Source organism: Monodelphis domestica, chromosome 6, assembly GCF_027887165.1.
Source record: "Monodelphis domestica isolate mMonDom1 chromosome 6, mMonDom1.pri, whole genome shotgun sequence".
NCBI lineage: Eukaryota > Metazoa > Chordata > Mammalia > Didelphimorphia > Didelphidae > Monodelphis > Monodelphis domestica.
The window spans coordinates 255,087,506-255,109,999 of NC_077232.1; the positions used below are offsets into that span (position 1 = coordinate 255,087,506).

General features: G+C 35.7%; 1 protein-coding gene and 1 long non-coding RNA gene across 5 annotated transcripts in view; one reads left to right on the plus strand and one right to left on the minus strand.

Annotated features, from left to right (window-relative positions):
• NPNT (nephronectin) overlaps window positions 1–22,494 on the minus strand; it is a 123,192-nt gene that overhangs the window by 26,688 nt on the left and 74,010 nt on the right. For all 4 annotated transcript variants that reach the window (XM_007495835.3, XM_007495837.3, XM_001367090.5 and 1 more), the window contains 4 exons: window positions 21,175–21,294; window positions 18,814–18,948; window positions 18,503–18,625; window positions 16,696–17,118 (listed from right to left, as the gene is read on the minus strand). In XM_007495835.3, the coding sequence (XP_007495897.1) occupies window positions 16,696–17,118; window positions 18,503–18,625; window positions 18,814–18,948; window positions 21,175–21,294 (801 nt within the window). The remainder of the gene's footprint in view (window positions 1–16,695; window positions 17,119–18,502; window positions 18,626–18,813; window positions 18,949–21,174; window positions 21,295–22,494) is intronic.
• Window positions 1,781–22,354, plus strand: LOC130455184 (uncharacterized). Its single transcript, XR_008913125.1, has 2 exons — window positions 1,781–1,904; window positions 21,183–22,354. It is a non-coding gene; the product is annotated as an uncharacterized LOC130455184 (long non-coding RNA).

Below are 22,494 nucleotides of genomic sequence, written 5' to 3' on the forward strand. Positions count from 1 at the left end.
TAATCTAATCTGGTCCATTGGATTATTCTCTCCATAATTTCTAACCAGGTAATATGGTATATGTAAAAAATTTTGCTAAAACATCAGCAACACAAGAGAGTTGGGTAGGTCCTTATAACATTGTGTTAGTTTCTCCATCTTCAACAAAAGTATTAGGTAGTGATTCATGGTATCATTGTTCACATATTAAATTAGCTCATGGCAATAATGAAAATGTACAAATTATTGAAGAAGAAAATGAAAAAGAATAAATCATGGAAAAGCTAAGATTCATCAGGCAAATAGAGTCTGCAGTCAAAAAAGATCAGTAAGGAGAGGACCATTCCAGTGGAAGAGGGCATTTGGATGGAAGAGGACAATGCAGATGAAGAGAATTCAGGAAATTAATGGACATTGTAAAAGACCGAAAGACTTATAAATATCAAAAAGATAAAGACTTTGCAGGAAATTTGCAATGAAGAGAACCAAGTAATTAATAGACCATGTATTAAAAATTTTTGGGTAATGTAATAACACAAAACAACATATTCACAGGCATTTATAATTACATTTTACTAGCATGGATTTGGAGAAGAATTCTTCAAACAAGATGAGATGAGAAGAAAAGGAAATTCTGAGGTTGTGGTAAGTATATTGCATGCAATAGTAACACAACATTAACATAATAGTAACTCTGACAGAACAATAACAAAAGAACATAACATAGCATGAATAACAATATAACAAAAACATACATAAAACATAAACATGGTTAGGTTACACTGAATCACTAGTTGAATGAGTGAAACAAGTTATAGCTAGGGCACTAAATGTTATAATTAGTTATAAATTGGTTACTAACAAAAGTTAGTTAGCTACTTAGTTTAGTATAGGAATATAGGTAGGTGAGATTAGTTTTAGGAGAATTTAGGAGATAGGGCTTTAGTTAGATAAGATTAGAATTTAAGATAGATGATATAAGGTAAGATATTGAACTATACTACAAAATACATTGCAACATACATAACAACATATATAGCTCAAATGACATATAACATCACATATCACAAAATTTGTAATTACATATGTAAACAGTGTATATAATAAATAATATTATAGTGTATGTATATGTATATATGTAACATTTGTGTAAATAGAAGTGTATATGTGTGTATATATAGCATGTATGTGTATATTGTATGTATATGTGTATATGCACATTTATGTAAATAGATCACTTATGTTTAATTTCATCTATTGTTACATGTATTTTGCATAAGTGAATTTGATGGTTTGGTTTAATTTTTTGTAAAACATGCAATGTTATGTTTATTGTATTTTTCAAAATTTTTCTCTAAGTTTGATGTTTATGAATTGCAATAGTAGTAGAAGTTTTTGTATTAGTTGATAAGAGTAGTATTTTATGATTTTAATGTTTTGCATGAAAGTTGTATTCATCTTTTGCTTTTGATGTTATTTGCTTGTTGTTGCATATTGTTGCATATGTTGATCTGTGTTGAAATCTGTAATTTTTCATTATTTAATTCCCCTTTTTTCCTTTCCTTGTTTAAATCCCTAGAATAGGATAGTATTAGATAGGATAAGATAGTTGAGTGTAGATTGTTATTTTGGGTAGGTATTTTAGTTTAAGTAATATGTAAGTATGTTAGTGCACAAATGCCAAAATTTTTTATGTGTTTTGTGTTTTATTGAGTTTTAACACAATTTTGGCTTCATGCAATTTGCAAAGTTGATTGACAGCTCGCAAGCCAAGATTCTGCAGAGCTGGCTGGGTCAGGATTCTAAGTTGGTTGGGCAGCTAACAACTGTCTTTCTGAAGCTGGAATTCAGACACGGAGGCTGGGTATCTGAGAGTCTCCCTGAAGAAATCATCTTTGAAGCTGCCTGACTTGGATTAGTTGAGTGTGAGTTCGCCATTCACTCTGGTATACAGAAGTGATTTGGGTGTGAACTTCCTCCCATCCTGGATCTTGTAAGGATCCTGCATCTGGATTCTTTAGTCTGACCCTACCAAGGACTCTGTAGTTTGTGAGAATCTGGGCCCCTTTTGGATTTTTTCCTTTATTTACCCTTTAGTTGGTTAGGTTAAGGTTAGATTAGAAACCTTAGTAAGTTAAATATCAGGGTGGGTAATAGTAAGTTGGGCCCTCAACCCCTGTCGTTTTCTTACCCTTTTAGTTAATATAACTATTTTATACAATTGTATGATCCCTTCCTTAAAAATCTTCCCTTTCCCTAAAATCTCCATATATATATATATATATATATATATGAGACATATAAGATAGACTAAGCTTTGAGTAATTTTCCCTCAGGTATAAAAAGAGAAAAACTGAATCTGGTCTGCATAAATGGGCAGAGATGGACCCCCTAGAGTGCAGAAGAGCTGTGGGCAAGAGAGTGGTTTTACATACACATCCACTAAAATATCTTTCTTTTTCAATTCAGCATTATAACAGTTCAAAAGGAAGGTATTTTGTTTTTGTAAGTAAAGTGTAATAATGGAAAGAATACTGGACTTTGCATTAGGAAGCTCTGGGTTCAAATCCTACGTCTGTCATTTCCTGGTTGTGTGACTTATTAGTAAAATGGGGACAACAAAAGCATCTGCCACAGTGTTAGTGCAGGGATGAAATAAAATAATATGTACAGAAGACTGCAGATCTTAAAACTTTGTATAAATGTTAGTTATTACAGTTATGATTGCAGAAGATTCTATTATTTCTGGCAGCTGTCTAGCTGCATGAACCCCAAATAAAAGGGAGTAAAAGTTCAGAAGCAATTGTTAGAGGTACTCAGCCCTCTTTCATGATGCATATGAAATGAAGGGCAGCCAAAGAAATCACTTCTACCCATAAACAGTTTTCTATAAGAAACCCAAATTTAGATGTAGTCCCTTATCCCTCTTCCCTCACCACAGATTGGGTTTCATGAATCTGTGGTAAGTTCTTTAACATTAAAATAACTCTGGATCATGAGAGGGTGCTTATTATTTAACAGTGAGAAACATAACAGCTTGAAGGAATTACACATGAGCATATTATGGGATGAAAAGAATACTGCAAGGAAGGCTTTACATCCATATTGAAATGTAGACTAGTTCCATAGACAAGTCAAATGTAACTCTTTTCTCTAACATCTAAGACAGATCTTTTTTCTCCCTTGAAATAGGCACACCTTTCTCATGAAGGGTTGTTTATAAAGATAATCTGAATTAGTTAAATGTTTGGATTAAGGAAATGTGGCTCCATCATTTTTAGGTATGAGCAATAACTCAAATTTGAGTTTAATGGAGTTCCTTAGGGGAATTTTGATACTTGCCATTTTGATGATCTCTAATATTTCTTCCAGTTTCCAAATACTAAGTTCTTATGGTTGTATTATTTATAATTAGCATGCTAATTACATATAGGGTGTCCCAGAAATCTTAGAGAAGCTATTAAAGTTAAAAACTGCCCTAAAACTTCTAGGACACCCTATACAAATGGATTCTAAATATGGAAAATACCTTCAAGTAGTTTAAACAATTCCCTACCATCTTGTTTACACTGTTAATTTGCTTTTGACAAGCTAAACTTTAGGCAAGCTTCTTCCTGAATTAACATAAACTCCATATTAGGACAATATGAATTAATAAGGATTTATAGTATTTATACAACTGCAGAATGTTTGAATATTCAGTTTGCCATTATAGGCTAGATATTTATATAAAGATTATATACAAATGCTATAGACTTCTGATTTCATCAGTGTGGGAATCTTTTTTTGAATAACTCCCTCTACCAATATTATCTAGCACTTTCTTTGCAATTTATAATCTTTAAGAATTGCCCAGGGCACTGAGGGGGGTGATTTGCTCAGGACGGATCATAGAAGGAAGGAGTTGGACACAAGTCTCTTGGTTTTGAAGCCAATACTCTATCCATTGCACCATGCCATTTCAGTTAATATACAGAATGAAGATAGCATGTATACAATCTAGTTATGTATGAGTATAATTATTTTATATATATTTGTAGGATATAGTTGATTCTATTTCATATGGTCAATGAAGTTTGATCCCCAAATAATCCACTTCCCATTTTTTTGTATAATATTTTTCTTCTAAAGAAAATAAATGTGGGGGAAAATTATGCACTTTAGTTAGTTGTTGTAAGGACAATCCAGAATCTACGCCCTTTGGCAATCTTTAAGACATTTAGGATGGAAAATCATGCTTAGCTGTACTGGTTATATTCCAAGGTAGATTTGTGAGAAGCATGCATGCATGCTTGAGGGGTCGGGTCTGTAGTTTACCATTTAACAGCCAAGTGACTTTGACCAAAGTTCAGTGGCCTCATAATTGAGGGGGAAGATTACATTTATATAATGGGGATAAAATACTATCTTATTAGACCATCCTGAAGGCAGGAGATAGTCCCAGATATTTTCCTGTGTGATGATTTTCATTTCAAAATATGATTGCTCAAGTCTAGCATTTTCCACTCCTGCAAATCCCTAGAAACCAGGACTTCAGTGTGTTTTCTACTGCTGAAAACTGTAACCTGCAGTAATAGTTTCAAAGCAGAAAAAATATAGACAAATCATAAACTTATGTGGATAAAATATCTATTGGTGCTTTTCTTCTAAATGTGGAATATGGAAGGTAAAAAAAAATTCATGAGCAAATATGTAGTTTGGGTATAGATTGTAAATATACCACTACTCAACAAAGTAAAATTGTGTATAATTTACAATATTCAAGGGAATATTGATCAATATCAGGTAAATAATGATTTATTGCTCCATTTCTCTTACTTAAGAGTGAGTGGTTTAAAGACAAGAAGTTTGTGCATCATAAGGAGAGATTTAATCAGCAGTAACAGAGTTTATCCTAAAATTATTTCAATAAATGCTAGCAAGGGGGGCAGCTGGGTGGCTCGGTAGATTGAGAAGCAAACCTAGAGAGGAGAGGTCTGACCCTGGGCAAGTCACTTAACCCCCATTGTCTAGCTCTTACCACCCTTTTGCCTTAGAACCAATACACAGCATTGATTCCAAGATAGAAGGTAAGGGTTTAAAAAAATAAATGCTAGCAAGTATAGAAATTTTAAAGCACCTTTCATCTTTAAAAAAAAAAAAACCCTGCATATCGGCATCTCTCCAGTTAACTGTGTTGCTAGAGAATTAGTGAAACAACAGGAAATTTAGAGAGCCTGATGCATATAGTACAAAACAAATTCTATGCTAGAATGGTAGAGAAGCTGCTAAAGAACAGATGATAATGGGAAGATTATCTGGATTAACTGTGTAAGGAGGACTTGCTCTTCACAGTTTGAGTGGCAAAGGTTTCTGGACTGTGAGCTTGTGGTTATTCATCCCTTTCTCCCTTCCTATTACTTTCTCCTAGTGACTCTAGGCTAATTTGCATGAATCAGTCCAGCTTCTCTGAAGGAAGATAAGGCATAGGAAGACAAATTGGATGAGGAAACACAAGAGCTCTCCTAGACCCAAGGTTTCAGTGGATGAGGGGAAGCATGTAAATGGCACTGGGACACAGGGAGAGAGAGGACACCTGGGATTTGAAGTGGGAAATGGAAGCTAAGTTTCTTGAACCTGAAGCAAATGTTGGTTTAGAGATTTGGGATTCCTTCTAAAGAAAAGGAGCCATTCTGATCTGACTGAACACTAACCTTGTTGGCTGTTATACTACAATCCCAATACCATCCAACTTTTCAAAAAAGTGGCAACATCTGCTGATGATTATTGGAACAAGAGGCCATCTTTAGAAGGAAAGGGAAACATCTGTGTGGATAAATAAATGGAAATTAATTTAGAGGAATGTAGAAAGGGAGATATAGGTTGTTTGGTGGAGAGAGAGCCAAGTCTAGAGACAAAAGGTCCCGAGTTCAAATTTTATCTCAGACATTTTCGAGCTTTATAATCCTGAACAAGTCACTTAATCCTAACTGCCTAGGTTTTACCATTCTTCTGCACTGTAATGGAAATTTATTATTAATTCTAAGACAGAAGGTAAGGATTAAAAAAAAATCTTTTAAATTAAAAAAAAAAAGATTGGTAGGTAAAGGACATGGAGGAGATGTATAGGCTGAATTGTAAACAGAGATTTTGAACAATCCTAAAGACTTAGAAAAGCCAGATATTGGTGAATTCAGGATACCTGCTAGAGGGAATCTGCAAAAGGAAAGTCTAATAGAAGGGAAGAAGCAGGAGAAGCAGCCACAGAGGTAAGCTTGACCGTAATTCTGCTAGAACACTATACAGAGCAGTAATGTGACCCCACATTTCTGTTCACCATAGCATGCTGCCATTATAGCCTCTTTAGACATCTGAAAAATGTTTGGACATGACTTTTTACACTCCATTCTAAGTCTGGGTGCCTGAGCTTGACCCTGGGCACTACTCCAGAATGAGTGACTCAGGACTATATTAAGTTCAGATCTACTGGTTGGCATATAGACCTTCTAGAAAACATTTAGAGCTGTTATTCTCAACTTCCACAGAACTTTTATTTCTTGGCTAGGCTTCCCTTTGGGTTGTGGTTCATTAATAGGCCCTTAAAGAAGAAAATGGAATCAACTGCCAACTTCTCTCTTTATGTGAAAAAGGTGAAGTGATGTCCCTATTACTGCCTGTTCTTTCTTGCTCTGATAAGCAGTTTCTTGAGCCAAGTTGTTAGATTTTTCAATATAAGCATTTGCTTCTCAGAAATGGTTGCAAATCAGCTTGGTTTATTGCTTTGTCAATTATCTAGACTTAAGGAAGTGATGGGGGAAATGTTAATAATGAAGATTAAATTTAAAACTTTAAGTGTGAGGTGTGTGCATCTTTCCCCTCTCACCTCTACATCCAAGAGTCAGTTGTTCAACATTTATCAATACATTCCTCGCTATAGATTATCTAAACTTTTTATCTCCATCTACCACAGTGCTTTCCACACACAGCTAGTACTTAGCAGTGTTGAATGAATGAAAGTGGTTATTACCTTGGATGTTGTTTACACAGTAAGGAAACTTAGTGTCATTGTTTTATTCAGGAAATTATCCATCTTCACTAGAAAGAAAGAGATAATAAAATTGTTTTCTGCCCTAGTATGACCCCATGTTAAGTGCCATGTCATTATAAATATGATCTCTTTTGAGATAATAGAATGGAGACCAAGACAATGAGAGGGCTACAAATCAAGGATGTAAGAACCACAAAAAGAAATATAAATGTTTATTTGGGAGAAGAGAAAACTTATGGGAGGCATGTTCCTCATCTTCAAATATTTGAAATGTGACTACATGTAAGAGATCCCAGGCATTTCTCTTGCTTGATAGAAGTAGCACCCAAAAAGGGGGGAAGTTAGAAAAAGGTAGATTTTAGTGCCATACAATTAGAGCATTCCAAAAGTGCAATAGGGTTTTGGTAGGCAGTGAGTTCTCAATCACAGGAAATCATTAGGCAGAATAACTAGTTGTTGAACACATTAAAGGGAAAAATTTTGCTCAGGCTGGTGGTTGGATTAGCTTACCTCTTCCTGATATGCTACAATTATATATTTTCTATATTTGATCTTTCATGTTTTCAATAATGTAACTCTAGCTTAAATAGCTCCTCTTATAGAGATTTTACATACTGTTATAACCTTAAGAAGATGATCTTGAATACTGACAGTAAACTGGGTCAGGATGAAGCATTGAAAAAGGCTTAACCAAACTTCATTTCTTAAGAGACTGGGACAGTTAACTGCCTCTGAGACCAAGTCTGGGATGGACTTTGAAGAGTTCATCTTTGAGAGAAAGTGTGAAGAGATGCTTTGAGAGAACTGAATTTAATTGCCACATTCCACAGCAGAATTGAATGGATTTGTCTTTCATTCTTGATAAGAACTAAACTGAGTTATTCTCTTATACTCTGGAGAAGATATACCAAGGAAAATGCCTAAAGGGAATGGGGAATATTTTATCAACCATCATGAAATGAACTCAACTAACTTAAATCTGAGGAGAAAGGAAGTTAACTGATGTTTCTGAATAGAACTAAGTAAAATGTCATTTTGAGAGGAACAAAGTGATGAAGACCATAGAACAAAGATGAAGGATGGTTCCAGGGTTGTCATCCTTTCCCAGTGCATAGATATGACTTTGGCTGTGATTTTTCTCAGATATTATTCATTGTTTAAAAGTTTATCCATGTCAGAGGCAGTTAGGTGGCTCAGGGGATAGATAACCAAGCCTGGAGAAAAGAGGTCTTGAGTTTAAATCTGACTTCAGACCCTTCCTAGATGTATGACCCTGGGCAAGTTACTTAAACCCCATTGCCTAGCCCTTACTGCTCTTCTGCTGTAGAACCATTACATAGTATTGATTCTAAGATGGAAGATAATGGGTTATCTGTTACTGCTAATAAATTCTATGGTTAGGAACACTGACACTTGTCTAAGATTAGTAACTTAAGAGTTTGAGATCAAAAAGAAGTTTCCCCAGTTTTGCTAGGGTGGAGGCCTGAAGCTAATTAATTAATTGATCATTAATAAGAGAGATTCTGAATCTTAAGTAATTTTCTTGGGGTAATTTTGATTGAGAGAAAAAGGAATTTATATGATAATTAATCAAAAGCAGACCAGAATTTAGGAATTTGGTATGTTCATCTCTAAAAGTATTTTAGGAATATAATATTACACACTCACATTTCCCCAGTGTCTCTGAATATACGAGAAGAAATTTTAGTAATGAGTAAAATGAAACCACTTACTATTCTTCTAATCACTCTCCCTGCTTATATAAAACTTGCAAAATTAAAAACCTTGATTTGTATAATTTCAATGAACTTATATGAATTTGTATAATAATAATTTCAATTTCTATAATTTCTTGAACACAACCAAAGAAAATAACACGAGAGCAGATAAAATCACACCCTTATATAGGGAGATATCAAAACCAGGGCTTTCATATTTATGTGTCTCAAATAAATACAACCGAATGGAAGGGTGAAATGTGATGTTATTCATTTCATAATATGAAAAGGATTCATAGTCCTGTATAGATTTCTTAAACAGCTATAGGAAATTCTATAATATACACAAATAAAAATTTTAGAAGACACAAAATTTCTTGCTTTTTTGAGTTTACGCACAATTCAATTTGTTCTCTTTTATGATAAGCCTTTTTCTCTTTGTTCAATACTACAGGATTCAATTAAAAAATAAATCAGAAACCTTGAAAATTTTCAGAAATCACACCACCAGATCCTGTCCTGTACACAGTGATAACTCCCTCCTTCAAAATACTGAAAGACATTTAATCTTGAGGGAGATGTCAGACACATCTTGGAGCTCCTCGAGGCTCTGCTGTTTACGAGCAAGAAAACTAGTTTGAGGACCTTTTCACCCTTCAGCAGAAACAATCTTTTTACTCATCACCACATCAATATAGAATATAGACTTTAATATTTTCATGACTAAGTACATCATTGCCACTCTAGTCACATACTTATCTGTACAATTTATAGAAGGGGAAATAAGCAGAAAAGTACCTTTGTCCAGTGTCTTTCGGAATATTTCACTCTATATTAATAAAAGATAAGTCTCCTTTCTGCAGGCAACCTTAATCTTTCTATTTTCTCATGCTCTTTGATAATTTGGGCAACAATCTTTTCAAATGATGAGTTGTTCTGATCCTGACAATCAGAATGCTAAAATCCAAATATTAAAATATCCATTGCATTTCTATGTCCTGTGTTCAATAGTACATTCCTACATCCTTTCCTTTCACTTTCTTCTTAACCTTTGCACTCTGGCTTTCAATCTCATTATTCAGCTAAAATTGATTGCTCCAAAGTTACCCTTGATTTCTTAATTACCAAATCTAGTGACCTTTTCTTAATTATCATCCTTGACTTCTCTAAAGCCACAGGCACCATTGACACTCTTGATACTCTTCTCGCTAGGTTTCTGTGATACTGTTCTCTCCTGGTTCTCTTCCTAAATGCCCCTTCTTAGCTTCTTTTGCTAGATCTCTGTCTGGGTCATGCCTGCTAACGTTTGGTACTCCCCAAAGCTCAATGCTGGACCCTCTTCTCTTATTCCTCTAGGACAGTGGTTCTCAACCTTTCTAATGCCGTGACCCCGCAATACAGTTCCTCATATTGCAGTGACCCCAAACCAAAAAAATATTTTGGTGGCTACTTCAAAACTGTAATTTTGCTACAGTTATGATTCGGAATGTAAATACCTGATATGCATTATGTATTCTCATTGCTACAAATTGAGAGGTTGAGAACCACTGCTCTAGGACATTTCACTTAATGATTTTAAGATTATTTTAATGATATTCAGATTTATCTGTCCAGCCCTAACTTCTTTTCTGACCGCCAACTGCCTGATAGACACATTGAATAGATGAACCAAAAAAAAAATCTTAAATTCAACATGTCCAAAACAGAATCAATTATCTTCCCTCCCCACACAAACCCTTACCCTTTTCTAATATTTTTCTCACTACTGATTGTACCACCATCTTCCCAGTCAACCAACTTTGCAACTTAGTCCTTTCTTGTCCTTTCTCTTGTCCTTTCTCTCTTAATCCCATATCCAATCAGTTGCCAAGGCCTTCCAATTTTACCTTCATAACATCTCTCACATGTTCCCTTCTCTCTCTCTTTTTTCCTGCCCTCACAAGGAATCTATAGTCTAACTTAAAAATTATCATAATAATATTTAAAATTTTTTCCAGATTACATGTCAATATGATTTTTCAATATTTATTTTCTGACATTTTGCAATCTATGTTCTTTCTCTTCTTCTCTCCATCTCCCTCCCCAAGAAGGTAGATAATATGATATAGGTTTATATAATATGATATAGGATATAATAGATATATTACCATATAATACATATTTCTATGTTCATCATTTTATAAAAGAAGACACATATTACTTTCACTAGACAAAAATTCATGGGGGATAAAACAGACCATAAAATGGTATGTTTCAATTTACATTGACTCCTTCTGTTCCTTCTGGCACATTGGAGAGCCTTTTTTTTTGTCATGAATCTCTTGGAATTGTCTTGGATCCTTGCCTTGTTGATAATAGTTAAGTCATAGACAGTTGTCCCTTCTCTCTTTTGATGTTACCCCAACCCTGGTACAGACCCTCATCACTTTTTATCTAGACTATTGTCATAGACTGCTGGTTGGTCTCTCCACCTTGTATCTCATGTAACTGAAGTCCATCCTCCATTGAATTTGACTATTCATTAATTTTATTTTTATTAATCTTTTAAAATGAATTTTTATTAATCTTTTAAAATTAATCTTCCTTAAGCAAAAGTCTAACCATATCATCCTCCTTCCCATTCAATCAACTCCAATGCTCCCCATCACCTCCAGGATAAAATGAAAAATCCTCTGTCTTTGAAAACCCTCCATGAGCCACCCCCTTCCTAGCTTTCTGGTCTTCTTATACTTTATTACTCCAGCCCCCCTTATTTTCAGTATATCCCTGACCTCTGTGCTATTTCTCACTCCATCCTTTGGCCGAGTATTTTCCCTGGCTTTCTCCATGTCAATACTGTGTGTTGGTTTTAAGGCAGAAGAGTGATAAAGGCTAGGCAATGGGAATTAAGTGATTTGCACAGAGTCACACAGCTAGGAAGTGTCTGAGATCAGGTTTGAACCCAGAAAGATGAGTCTTCCTGACTTTAGGCTCATCCACCAAGCCAGCTTACAATATCTGCCTTAGAGAATGGTTATAATGATTAATGAAATAATAGATGTTAGGTGTTTTGAAAATCTTAAAGCATTATAGGAATGCTAATTATTATTGTTATTAATAATGGGACAATTGCAATAAATGGAATTTTATTAATTGGCCATTAAAGGATAAAGTATGCTTAGCCACAGTCTTCTTTATTCAATGCCACTTTTTTTTTGTCTGTCATATTAATGAGGAATTTCAGTTCTTCTATGGCCGGGCTTTTCTAATTATGTCTCATACCATATAAGTAAGTCCCCTCCCTCCCCACTCACTTTTGTATTTGTATCTTCTGATCTTAGCCCAGGGCTTGGCACATGTTTGATAAATGTTTCTCATTTGCTAATTTAGTTCTTCTATTATAAGTATAATACAAGGTAGGGAGACATGCTGGCAAAGAAGAAAGCCAGACAACATGGCCCAGGAAAATATGAGGAGAGAACACTTCTTAAAGGTTAAATCATTTTCAGACAAATTTTTAAATCTCACTTTTTGAAGAAAATTAGATTAGATAATGGATTCCCCCTCTTCCCTCTCCAGCTTTTGAGCTGATTTAGTTCGGTAATTATCTTTTTATCCTTTCAATTTATCTCCAGATATCTTTACAATCTCCAAAATCCTCAAATTATTTAGAAAATCTGAGGCTTGGAGGAGTGCAATGTCACATTCAGAGCCATCTGGAAGAGTCTAAGGAAAACCTAAAAGCCCATGAGCATCATTACTTTAACATTTCTACAGTCAGGAGGACTGATCCTGCCGCTACCAGCTGAGTGACTGGAGGCAAGTCACATCACCTCCCTTTCCTGGCTGTAAAACTTTGGGGTTGGACCAGGCAATCTCTATGGCCCCTAGGGGAGAAATAACTGCCAGGAAAGACCTTTTAGTATTCTGTGGTTTTACAGATAGCAGTTATCCCTCCAGCTTCAAGGAAAAATAAAATAATCCCTCTATTTCAAATATCTGTTACAATATTGAGAAATCTTGAAAATAAGGAGAATTGATCAATTGTCTAATATATTTGACCTAACTACCAGCCATGATGTATTTGCAAGGTGGCTAACACATAACAAACACTGAATAAATGCTAACTCTATCAACCAATCAATTTATCTGTCTGCCTGGCCATTTATATATCTATTGATCCATCTATGTATGCATGCATCTATCCATCCATCCATGTATCTATCTACCCATAAATCCTTGTATTTATGTTTCTATTTGTTTATCAATCCATTTATGTGTCTACCTATCCATCCATATGTTTGTATATGTTTGTATCTTTCCACTGATCAATTCATGCATTTATGTATCTATCCACACATTTGTCTATGTATGCTTGCATATATGCATTATTTATCTACTTATTAATTGATGTGTATAAATGCATAGTCAGATATGTATGTAACTATCTATGATACTCAAGATGAAATGAGGAGACTATTTCTTGGCCAAGGAAGCTAATGGCATGAAGAAGCCATGTAATAACATGGCGTACCTTAAATTTGGCCAAGGACCAATGAGATCAAAGCAGGGCAATGCTTTTGAATTAGATTTTCTTTAAATGATGTGCATCTTAAAATCCATCAAAATTTGATGTACCTCATTTTTTTCATGGAAAATTCCAACTAAGCTTCATTGTCACTTAATATCTTTCCAAGTGGCTTGGAAGAGGTGTGGGAGGAGGAGGTGCTGCAGTGGGAGACAGCAAGGACATGGAACTAATTTGTTTTCTGGAAATGATTATTCCAGGGTAGTTTCTCAGAGATTTTCAGATCTGGTATCAGTGTAGTTCCAAAATCTTTGCAAGGTTTTGAACACATCTAATTTTGTAAGAATATGACGAAGAATGGAAGCTACATAACACCCTAATGTGACAGACCTATTGATATGGAAAGGCTTATGTTCATGAAGACATTGCTATTGGGTTAAAATAGTTCTTGGAGAATTAAAAAATAGCACCAAAGAGCTAAGAAAATAATTTGTTGTCCATTAGCTCAATCAAGAACTTAACTGAAATGTTGCCTTTTACTTATATTATCTTAAACTATATATGGTGGCTCCTCATCTAAGTATTTTTGAGGATATATCTATTATAAAAATATACATAATGCTATCTTTTTTTCTGTTGATGGACACTAAGAGACAAAATTTGAGGATCATGTATTAAGTAAAAGAAATTTTTTTTCTTTTTAAAAAAGAGAAATAGAATGTGTTCAACTTGCTGCTTTAAAAATTAAGGATAATCAGGGGGCAGGTAGGTGGTTAAGTGAATAGAGAACCAGGCCTCCAAATGGGAGAGGCTGGGTTCAAATCTGACCTCAGACACTTTTTAGCTGTGTGACCCTGGGCAAGTCACTTAACCCCCATTTCCTAGTCCTTACCATTCTTCTGTCTTGGAGCTGATACTTAGTATTAATTCCAAGACAGAAGGTTAAGGTACTTTTTAAAATAAGGATATTTGATATGAAATTTTATTCAACAAAGGCAAAAAATAATATACTTTGGTTCCATAATCTCATTTAAAAGGTAAAAGAATGAAGAAAAAAGTGAATCTTCAGCTAACTACAAAAAAAGAAAGAGGGAGTGGAGAAAATGAAAGAAAAAAAAGAAATGACACAAGAGAACATATAGGGAGAGGGAAAATGGAGAAAAAGAGAAGTCATAGCCTTTTAGGTTAATATGATCATCACTGATGCTCAATGAAGGTATGGATTTCAGAATAAGTTATCATCTGTTATCAATCATTTGGAAAAAAATCTGATTCACCACTATGCATTGATCTACAACTAGTCTTTAAATCCTTTAAGTCCAGAGAGAATGGAATGACCACAGAAGTAGTGTGGTAGGTAGAAAGTGTTATCTAGACAGGAGGCAGAGCAATATCTTCAACTATAAGCTAGAACTAATCCATGGGTAGGAGAGTACCCAGTTTGATTTACATTAGTTGACCACCATATTTCCTCTTGGGATGTTCTAAATCATGGCGAATAAGCAAATACTTTAATATGATCATAACATTTAACTTTTATTTGAACTCTGTTTTCCTCCCCTTAACTTCCTTTTTAACATCTCTAACTGTGTAATTTGAGGTAGAGATTCTTTAGCCCAGAAATTGCCTCTAGTATTCAGGTCCATGCTCTGGCTTCAGCTATGAAAGCACTTTCACCATAAAACCGTGCAATATTATTCTACCATCTTCTACCAATAAGACTATGAGTCTTTGTTTTATAATTTTTGTACTATCATCCTTATATCCTCATAGAATTTATATTGAAAAGAAATTATTCATAGTCACGGAAGGCTCAGATTGTGAAAATAGAGGTGTGGATTTGGTCTTTCACCAGAGCTGCCTTTTGACTATTAAATCAAAAATTATATTTGCTCAGTTTTCAGAACTGCAAACTATTAATAAGCTAAAGAGTGCCCCAAATTACTACTAATAAAAGAAATGCAAATCAAAAGAATTCTGACGTTTCCTCTCACAAGGAACAAAAATCCCAAAGGTGAGAAGTCAGTGTTGGAAGGGTTGTAAAAAGATGGGTTCCGTAATGCATTCATTGTTGATAGAGATGTGAATTGTTCAAATCATTTGGGCAAGACATTAGGAATCATGTGAAAGCAGTGCCTAAAATATCAATCTTCTTGGACTTAGATGTTCCACTGCTAGGCACCTCAAGGAAGTTAATAAAAAAATTATACCAAGATGGGAAGAGGGGAGAGGGGAAAAGAGAAAGTGGAGAGAGAGTGGAGAGAGAGAGAGAGAGAGAGAGAGAGAGAGAGAGAGAGAGAGAGAGAGAGAGAGAGAGAGAGAGAGAGAGAGAGAGAGAGAGGAGTAGGATGGGGAGAAGGAAGATAAGACAGATAAAATGATTCTTTTTTTTAGCAAAGAATATTAAAGTGAATGCCACCAATGAATAAAAGCTAAATAAAACATAGTATACGAGGGTAGTGATGTAAGAAATGGTGATTATGATGAAGCCAAAAAATCAAGGGAAGACATATGGACTAAGGCAAAGTGAAATAAGCAAAACTAGTAAAACAACATGCATGATGGAAAGGAAACAAAAACAAAAACAAAAACAAGAAAGCATTCAGAACTTAATGGCTATGAAATTTTAATCCCCAACCGTGGTTCCAAAAAATTATATGAAAAGATGGCCCCCTCCCATATAGATTGAGAATTATAGATTGAGAAACACTGTATTTAATGCTAATTTTTCATATATCCAGTACTATTTCTGAATAACTTATTCCTCACCCCCTCTACTTTTTATCCTTTATTTCAAGGGGTAGCTCTCTGGAAGGATGAGAAACAATGTAGTGTAAAGTGTTAAAAATATATAAGTAGAATTTCAAAAATACACAAATTTGCTTGGGTAATATTCAGTAAGACATCATCAAGTAATTATTTCAGATAGCTTGGATTGACTTCAGATAGCTTCAGATATGCTTTGTTTATTAAAGAATACTGGAATGGTAATAAAAATATTGTTGACTTTCAAACACTTTAAACGACACTCCATTTTCTCCAATGGAGCAATAAATTGAAAAAAATGGACTTAAATTTATGAAAAAGCTTATTCAATTTAAAATTAAAATTTTTCTAACATTTAGAATGATTAAAATCAAATGGGCTTCTTTATAAGGAGCTTCTGGTCACTGGAAGCATTTGAACTGATGCTTAATGACCATATGTCAGCAACACAGTAGAAGGGATTCTTGGTGATTGGTGGGCAACCTCTAAGGCCCAAAGCATTTTCTTCTATTTATGAACAAAAAGAAAAGTTGATGAACTGCTATTTGTAAAACTCTGAAAACATTTAATTATTAGCCACTGTGATTGACTATGCTGCATAATTAATTCTCTTTAAGAATTCAGTTTTTATATAAGACTTCTTAAACCTGTTGATGTTCAAAGAAGCTAAGAAATAGAGCAATGTTAATGTTACTTACTGAACACATCTCCTCTGGGTTTCTGAGGATCTATTGGTATTCTGTTGTCAACTGTCATTCCTCTTGGAGATGTACTTTCAATTGGTATTTTGGTGGAAAATGAAGGTGCCATTGTTGATGGCTTTGGGGTTGGTCTTTGTGTTGCCACTGCTGTTGGTGGTGGTGGTGGTGGTGTCATCCGGACAGTAATAAATTCAGTTGTGGTTGGTGGAGGTCGTGTTGTTGGCTTTGGTGTAGGTCTTGGTGGCTTAGGAGTGGGTCTTTCCGTATGAATAATGGGAATGTGTGGGGTCCTTGGAGGCCATCTTGTACTTGCAACATCAGGAATTCTATTAATATGTCCTCCATTACCCTTTGGGAAAGTACCATTTCCTTTTGATATATGAATTGGTCCCGAAGGTTCAATCATAACCTTTGGAATATCTGAAAGAGCAAAAATAAATCAGATTAACATGCAGCCATTTACCTCTCCAGGAGGAAAAACAATACAAGACATTAATCTATTGTGCTTACTGAAAAATGTTAATTATTTTTATACTTGTTCTTTTTGAACATAAAATAAATAATTACAAAAACTCATTAAAAACTAAAGTTGGTTTGTAGTCCACATTTGAATATTCCATATTATATTTCAACCATTTAAAAGAAAATATGGCAAGTAGACAAACTTCAACTTTATGTTCAAACATCTTATCAGACATTTGAACCTGAGTTTTATTTATGTAGGCATGTGCTGCCTAACATGAAAAAGACAGAAATAGACAGAGACAGTCAAAGGACAGTGATAATGAAAGAACAATAAGTTATGAAAATCATATTTGGCCCCAAAGAAAGGATCTAGAAATGTACTTCTCTCTCTTGGTGGAGATGGGAGACGATGAGTGTGGAACACTAGAGACAAGGTTGAACTTGGTTTGGTATTCATATTGGTTTTGCTGAACCACTTCTCTCTCTCTTTCTCTTTTTGTTCTTTAAGAACAGAAGGGGAAACTGGGATATGTTGGGAAACAAAAAGTTATAAATATTTTTTAAAACAATTTTTTCAAAGACCAGAAATGATAGTTGGCCTGACCTGATGTTTTACTAATAGGTAGTCTTGAGACATCAACAGAAAGAAAAGAAAGTCCTGGCCCATTGAGTAGACCCTCTATGATGTACTAATGGGAGGATGTAGCTAAGGATGGGGAGGTTTGGCTGGGATTAGAGCTGCATCATTGGAAGAGGAAGTCACATAAAAGAAATAACAAAATCAAGGGAGTACATCTATTAAGACAGTCATTGACTGAATACAACAGCTCTAAGTCTTTCTCAGTCTTCATCTTTGATTTGCTTATAAAATAGGTTTGGGATTTCACAGCTCAAAAAGGCAAAGAAAATTATGATTAAAGGGATGCTACGCAAATAAGAAAGATTAGTCCCACTGTGCCTCACATCCAGGTCCAGTTTCAGCACTCTTAATGCCAGTGACACAGTTCATTGCTGAAATTAAATGGTCAAGGCAATTTGCAATTTTCACTTGTCAGGGAAATCTCTTTCCTTTCTCACTAGCTAAGGATCTGTCTGAAATAATGTAGTCCAGTAAGCTGAGATGCATTTTAGTCTTGGAGGCAATATTTCATCTTTTATTATTTATAAAAAAATATTGGTTGACTTTAGTTCTTATGAAACGGTATTATATTGTTAGCTTTGTGTAGAGCTAAAATTTAGGGACTTGGATAAATAACCTAGTTCTTGTCATTCTGAATAGATTTCTCCAGATCATTGTATTTGCTGTTGGAACTTGAGATGAAAAATAAGTGTGACTTACATATGCAGTTCATTCCATCTCCCCGGTATCCATCCCTGCATTTACATTTGTATGACCCATGGACGTTGTAACATCGGGCAAAGCTGCTGCACTGGTACTGCCCAAGAGAGCACTCATCTATATCTGCAATAGAAAAAGGCGATAAATCCATTCAGTAAAGAGACAAATGACAAAAGAACTAAAAGATTATCTTTGGAGCCTTTCAATTTTACATAGTAAAAAATGACCCCAAATATGAACAAAATCAAATTATGTTGATATACAAGGGATAAAAATCTTGGACAAATAATACAAGGGTTGCATTTCATTACCGTGACACTGGTATTTGCCTCCAATATACATGAGGTCAAAGCCTTTTTGGCACTTGCAGATGTAGCTTCCAAAGGTGTTCACACATTGCCGAAACCTGGGACATAAGGCTCTCCCAGTTGCACATTCATCCACATCTAGAAATACAAGGCAATAGGACTTTATAAATAGCAAGGACTGAGATTAATTCAGATATACCTACTCCATTAATGCCCTTAGGGAGACTAAGTGGTGCAATGGATATGAGTTCTAGACTTGGAGTCAGGAAGACTCATCTTCATGAGTTTGAGTCTAGCCTCAGACACTTAGTAGTTATATAGGCTGGTCATTTCACCCTGTTTGCTTCAGTTTCTTTATCTGTAAAATAAATTGAAGAAGGAAATGGCAAACCACTCCAGCATCTTTGCCAAGAAAACCCCAAATGGGGTCAGGAAGAGTCAGAGATAACTGAAAAATGATTGAACAAAGAATTTCTGATGCCTCAGCACAGCATGGAAAACGACCTTGGGCATTCTGGAAGGCTTTGCCAACAAAGCCTACTGAGATGAGAAAAATTGCATAGAGAGGCTGAGATTCATAGATGAGTTCAAGCAGGTCCATCACTTGAAGACTGACCATGAGATGATAACTTATTTTGGCCACAAGCTATTCATGAAACTGTTTACAGGAAGGCATAAAGGAGTTGTAATGTGTATTGGTAGAGGGACTGTCCACAGTGATGAGATCCAAGATCTTTCTAAGATGAAGAATTTTTTAGAAAAACTCTTGCCTTCTGTCAATATTAATTCTGCCCAGAATAATTTTTTAAGAGATCTGAACTGTCCAGGGTTGAAAGAGTAAGTTTCAGTTCTTCTCAGCAATACAAAAGTCCAAAATAATCCTACAGGACTTAGGATGGAAAATGCTATCTACCTCCAGAGAAGGGACTGACGGAGTCTCAATGCAGACTGAAGGATACTCCTTTTTACTTTCTTTTTTTTCCCTGTGTTTATTTTCTTTCACATCATGATCAATGTGGAAATAAGTTTTACATGACTATATATTATATTAACTTGCTTGCCATCTCAATGAGGGGGGAGAAGAGGGAATGAGGGAGAGAATTTAGAGCTAAAATTTTTAAAAAACAAAAAATTTTCAACCTTTACCTTCTATCTTGGAATAAATACTAAGTTTTAGTTCCAAGGCAAAAGAGCAGTAAGGGCTAAATTATTGGGGTTGAGTGACTTGCCCAGGGTCACACAAAAAGTATGTGAGGTCAGATTTGAACTTAGGACCTCTGTCTCCATGCCTGACCAGCCACCTTGCTGTCCCTAAAAAACAAATATTAAAGCTTGTTTTTATATGTAATTAGAAAAAGTATTAATACTCAAAAAGAGATATTAAGTCTCATGAAAAAATCTTTTTTATGAGGGTAATGGCAAGGTTTTGTTCATGGCCATTTATTTACTCATTTATTAAGTATATTAAGAATGTAATAACAGGGGGAGCTCGGTGGCCCAGTGGATTTAGAGCCAGGACTAGAGATGGGAGGTCCTGGGTTCAAATCTGGACTCAGGCACTTTTTTATTTGTGTGACTCTGGGCAAATCACTTAGCCCCTATTGCCTTGCCCTTGCCATTCTTATGCCTTGGAAACAATATACAGTATTGACTCCAAGACAGAAGGAAAAGGTTAAAAAAAAAAGAGTATATAGAAGTTCAGAGTAGTAGAAAGAACATTGAACTTCAAGAAGACCAGGATTCAAATTTCCTCTCATACTAGGTGAGTCTGGAGACCATGGGAGTTTCTAGAGGTTGGGAACTATCTTGTCTTTGCACTCTGAGTGACTTGTAGAGTATCTAGAACATAGGAGGGACTTAATAAATACTTATAGATGAACTGACCACCCTGAGCAAGTTGGTTATCCTGTTGTACTTGTCTAGGGAAGAATAATTTATTAAATACCTATTATGTACCAGGCTATAGGAAAAGCAATTTAGAAATGTTATCTCATTTGATCTTCTCCACTGAACCAGTGACAGGAATCCCCTTCCTTTAGGCTGAGGACTCCCATATTAAAATGATGAACTCCATAAGTATTTGCAGTTATCCAAAATAGAGTGCTCTGTTCATGGGCACACACAGTAAACTTGTTGAGTTCTGTAGTGTATGTGTGTGTGTGTGTGTGTGTGTGTGTGTGTGTGTGTGTGCATGCATACAGGTTGCTTTAGATTTAAGCCTTGATTTCCTCTTTTTTCTCTGTAACTTATCTCTAACTATGTTTAATTCATTCATACATGTATAGGTAAAAGCCCTCTACTCCCCATTCCATCATCCTTTACCATGGAGAACAGCTGTTGACCCAGTTCCATTTCTGCACTCACCCACACAGGTCCTCCCGTCTGGCCCCAGCTGTAACCCTGGTGAAGGACAACGGCAGCGTACATCACCTTTCATAACATCACAGCCATACTGACAGTTTGCCATAGAGCATGACAGGGCACCTGGAAGGAAACAGAGAGTTGTTCACAGAAGGTGGAAGCAGAAAATGGACCCCACTCCAACGGAGGTGGCTCCCTGGGACTCTGGAGAAATGAAAGACAAAGGTTTAAAGGGCTTGCAGATCAGATCTCCACCAGTCATGCAAACAGGAGAATGGATGGAACCAGTCATTTGGATAATGGAGGCTTATTTTTCTGCCTTCTCTCAGACTTACTGCTTCATTCACTTTTCTAGCAAGGCAGAGAAGCAAACGCTCCTAAGAGGGTTTCCCCCAATGATCTGCCCAGTCTTGTTCTAAGGTCAATTTCTCTCACATAATCATTCATTCCAAGAAATGCTCATGTTACCATACCAAAGCCACTGACCCATTCTGGGTAACTACAGCGAAAGCCAGCAAGCATGTGTTGCTCACTTGGCTGATGGATTCCTCACATGAACTTCAGAGTCTTCTATAACATTCTTGTCCTCCTGACTCCAGACTGGGAGTACATTTAAAAGGTACCAATGAGACAAAATGAGCTCTCTTCTATTCTTTCCTGCCTCCCTGGTTTAAGTGAGAAAGATATATAATTTATAGGTGGAGAAAGGTGTTGGAACATCTTTGAATGGGCCAACATGTAACCTGAGGATGTGGATGTTTGTCCTTTGCCTCTATGAAAAATTTTTTTGGGGGGTTGCTAGATGGTGCAGTGGCCTGGAGCCAAGAAGATCTAATTTTAAATCTAGCCTCAGATACTTACTAGTTGTGTGACCCAAGGCAAATCACTTAATCCCTATTTGCCTCACTTCCTCATCTGTAAAATGGGACAGTAACCTATTTTACCCAGTCCACATATAGATTGAAGGCAACCTAGAAGGAGCAGCAGTGATTCTTCCTTCCTCTAGGACTCATTCAGAAGAGAATTTGGTGTGGGCTGAATGCCTTGTAGCAACTGCTTTAAGGTTGAGCTTACGCTCTCCAGAACCAGAAACAGAGTGTGCCTTCCTGGCACGGAGAGGAAATAGTTTGTAATTTCTGCTCTTGTACCATCTTCTCAATAAATATCCTTTTGTTAAGGTTAATTGATGCTAACTGGCTAGAAGATACTGCAATAATAATCACTAGAATATACCACTGATATGAGGGAGGTAGTTACTGTAATTAGAGATAAACTTTGGGGAGAAAACACCAGAATGGTACCCCAAGAGCCCTGAAGGAGTAC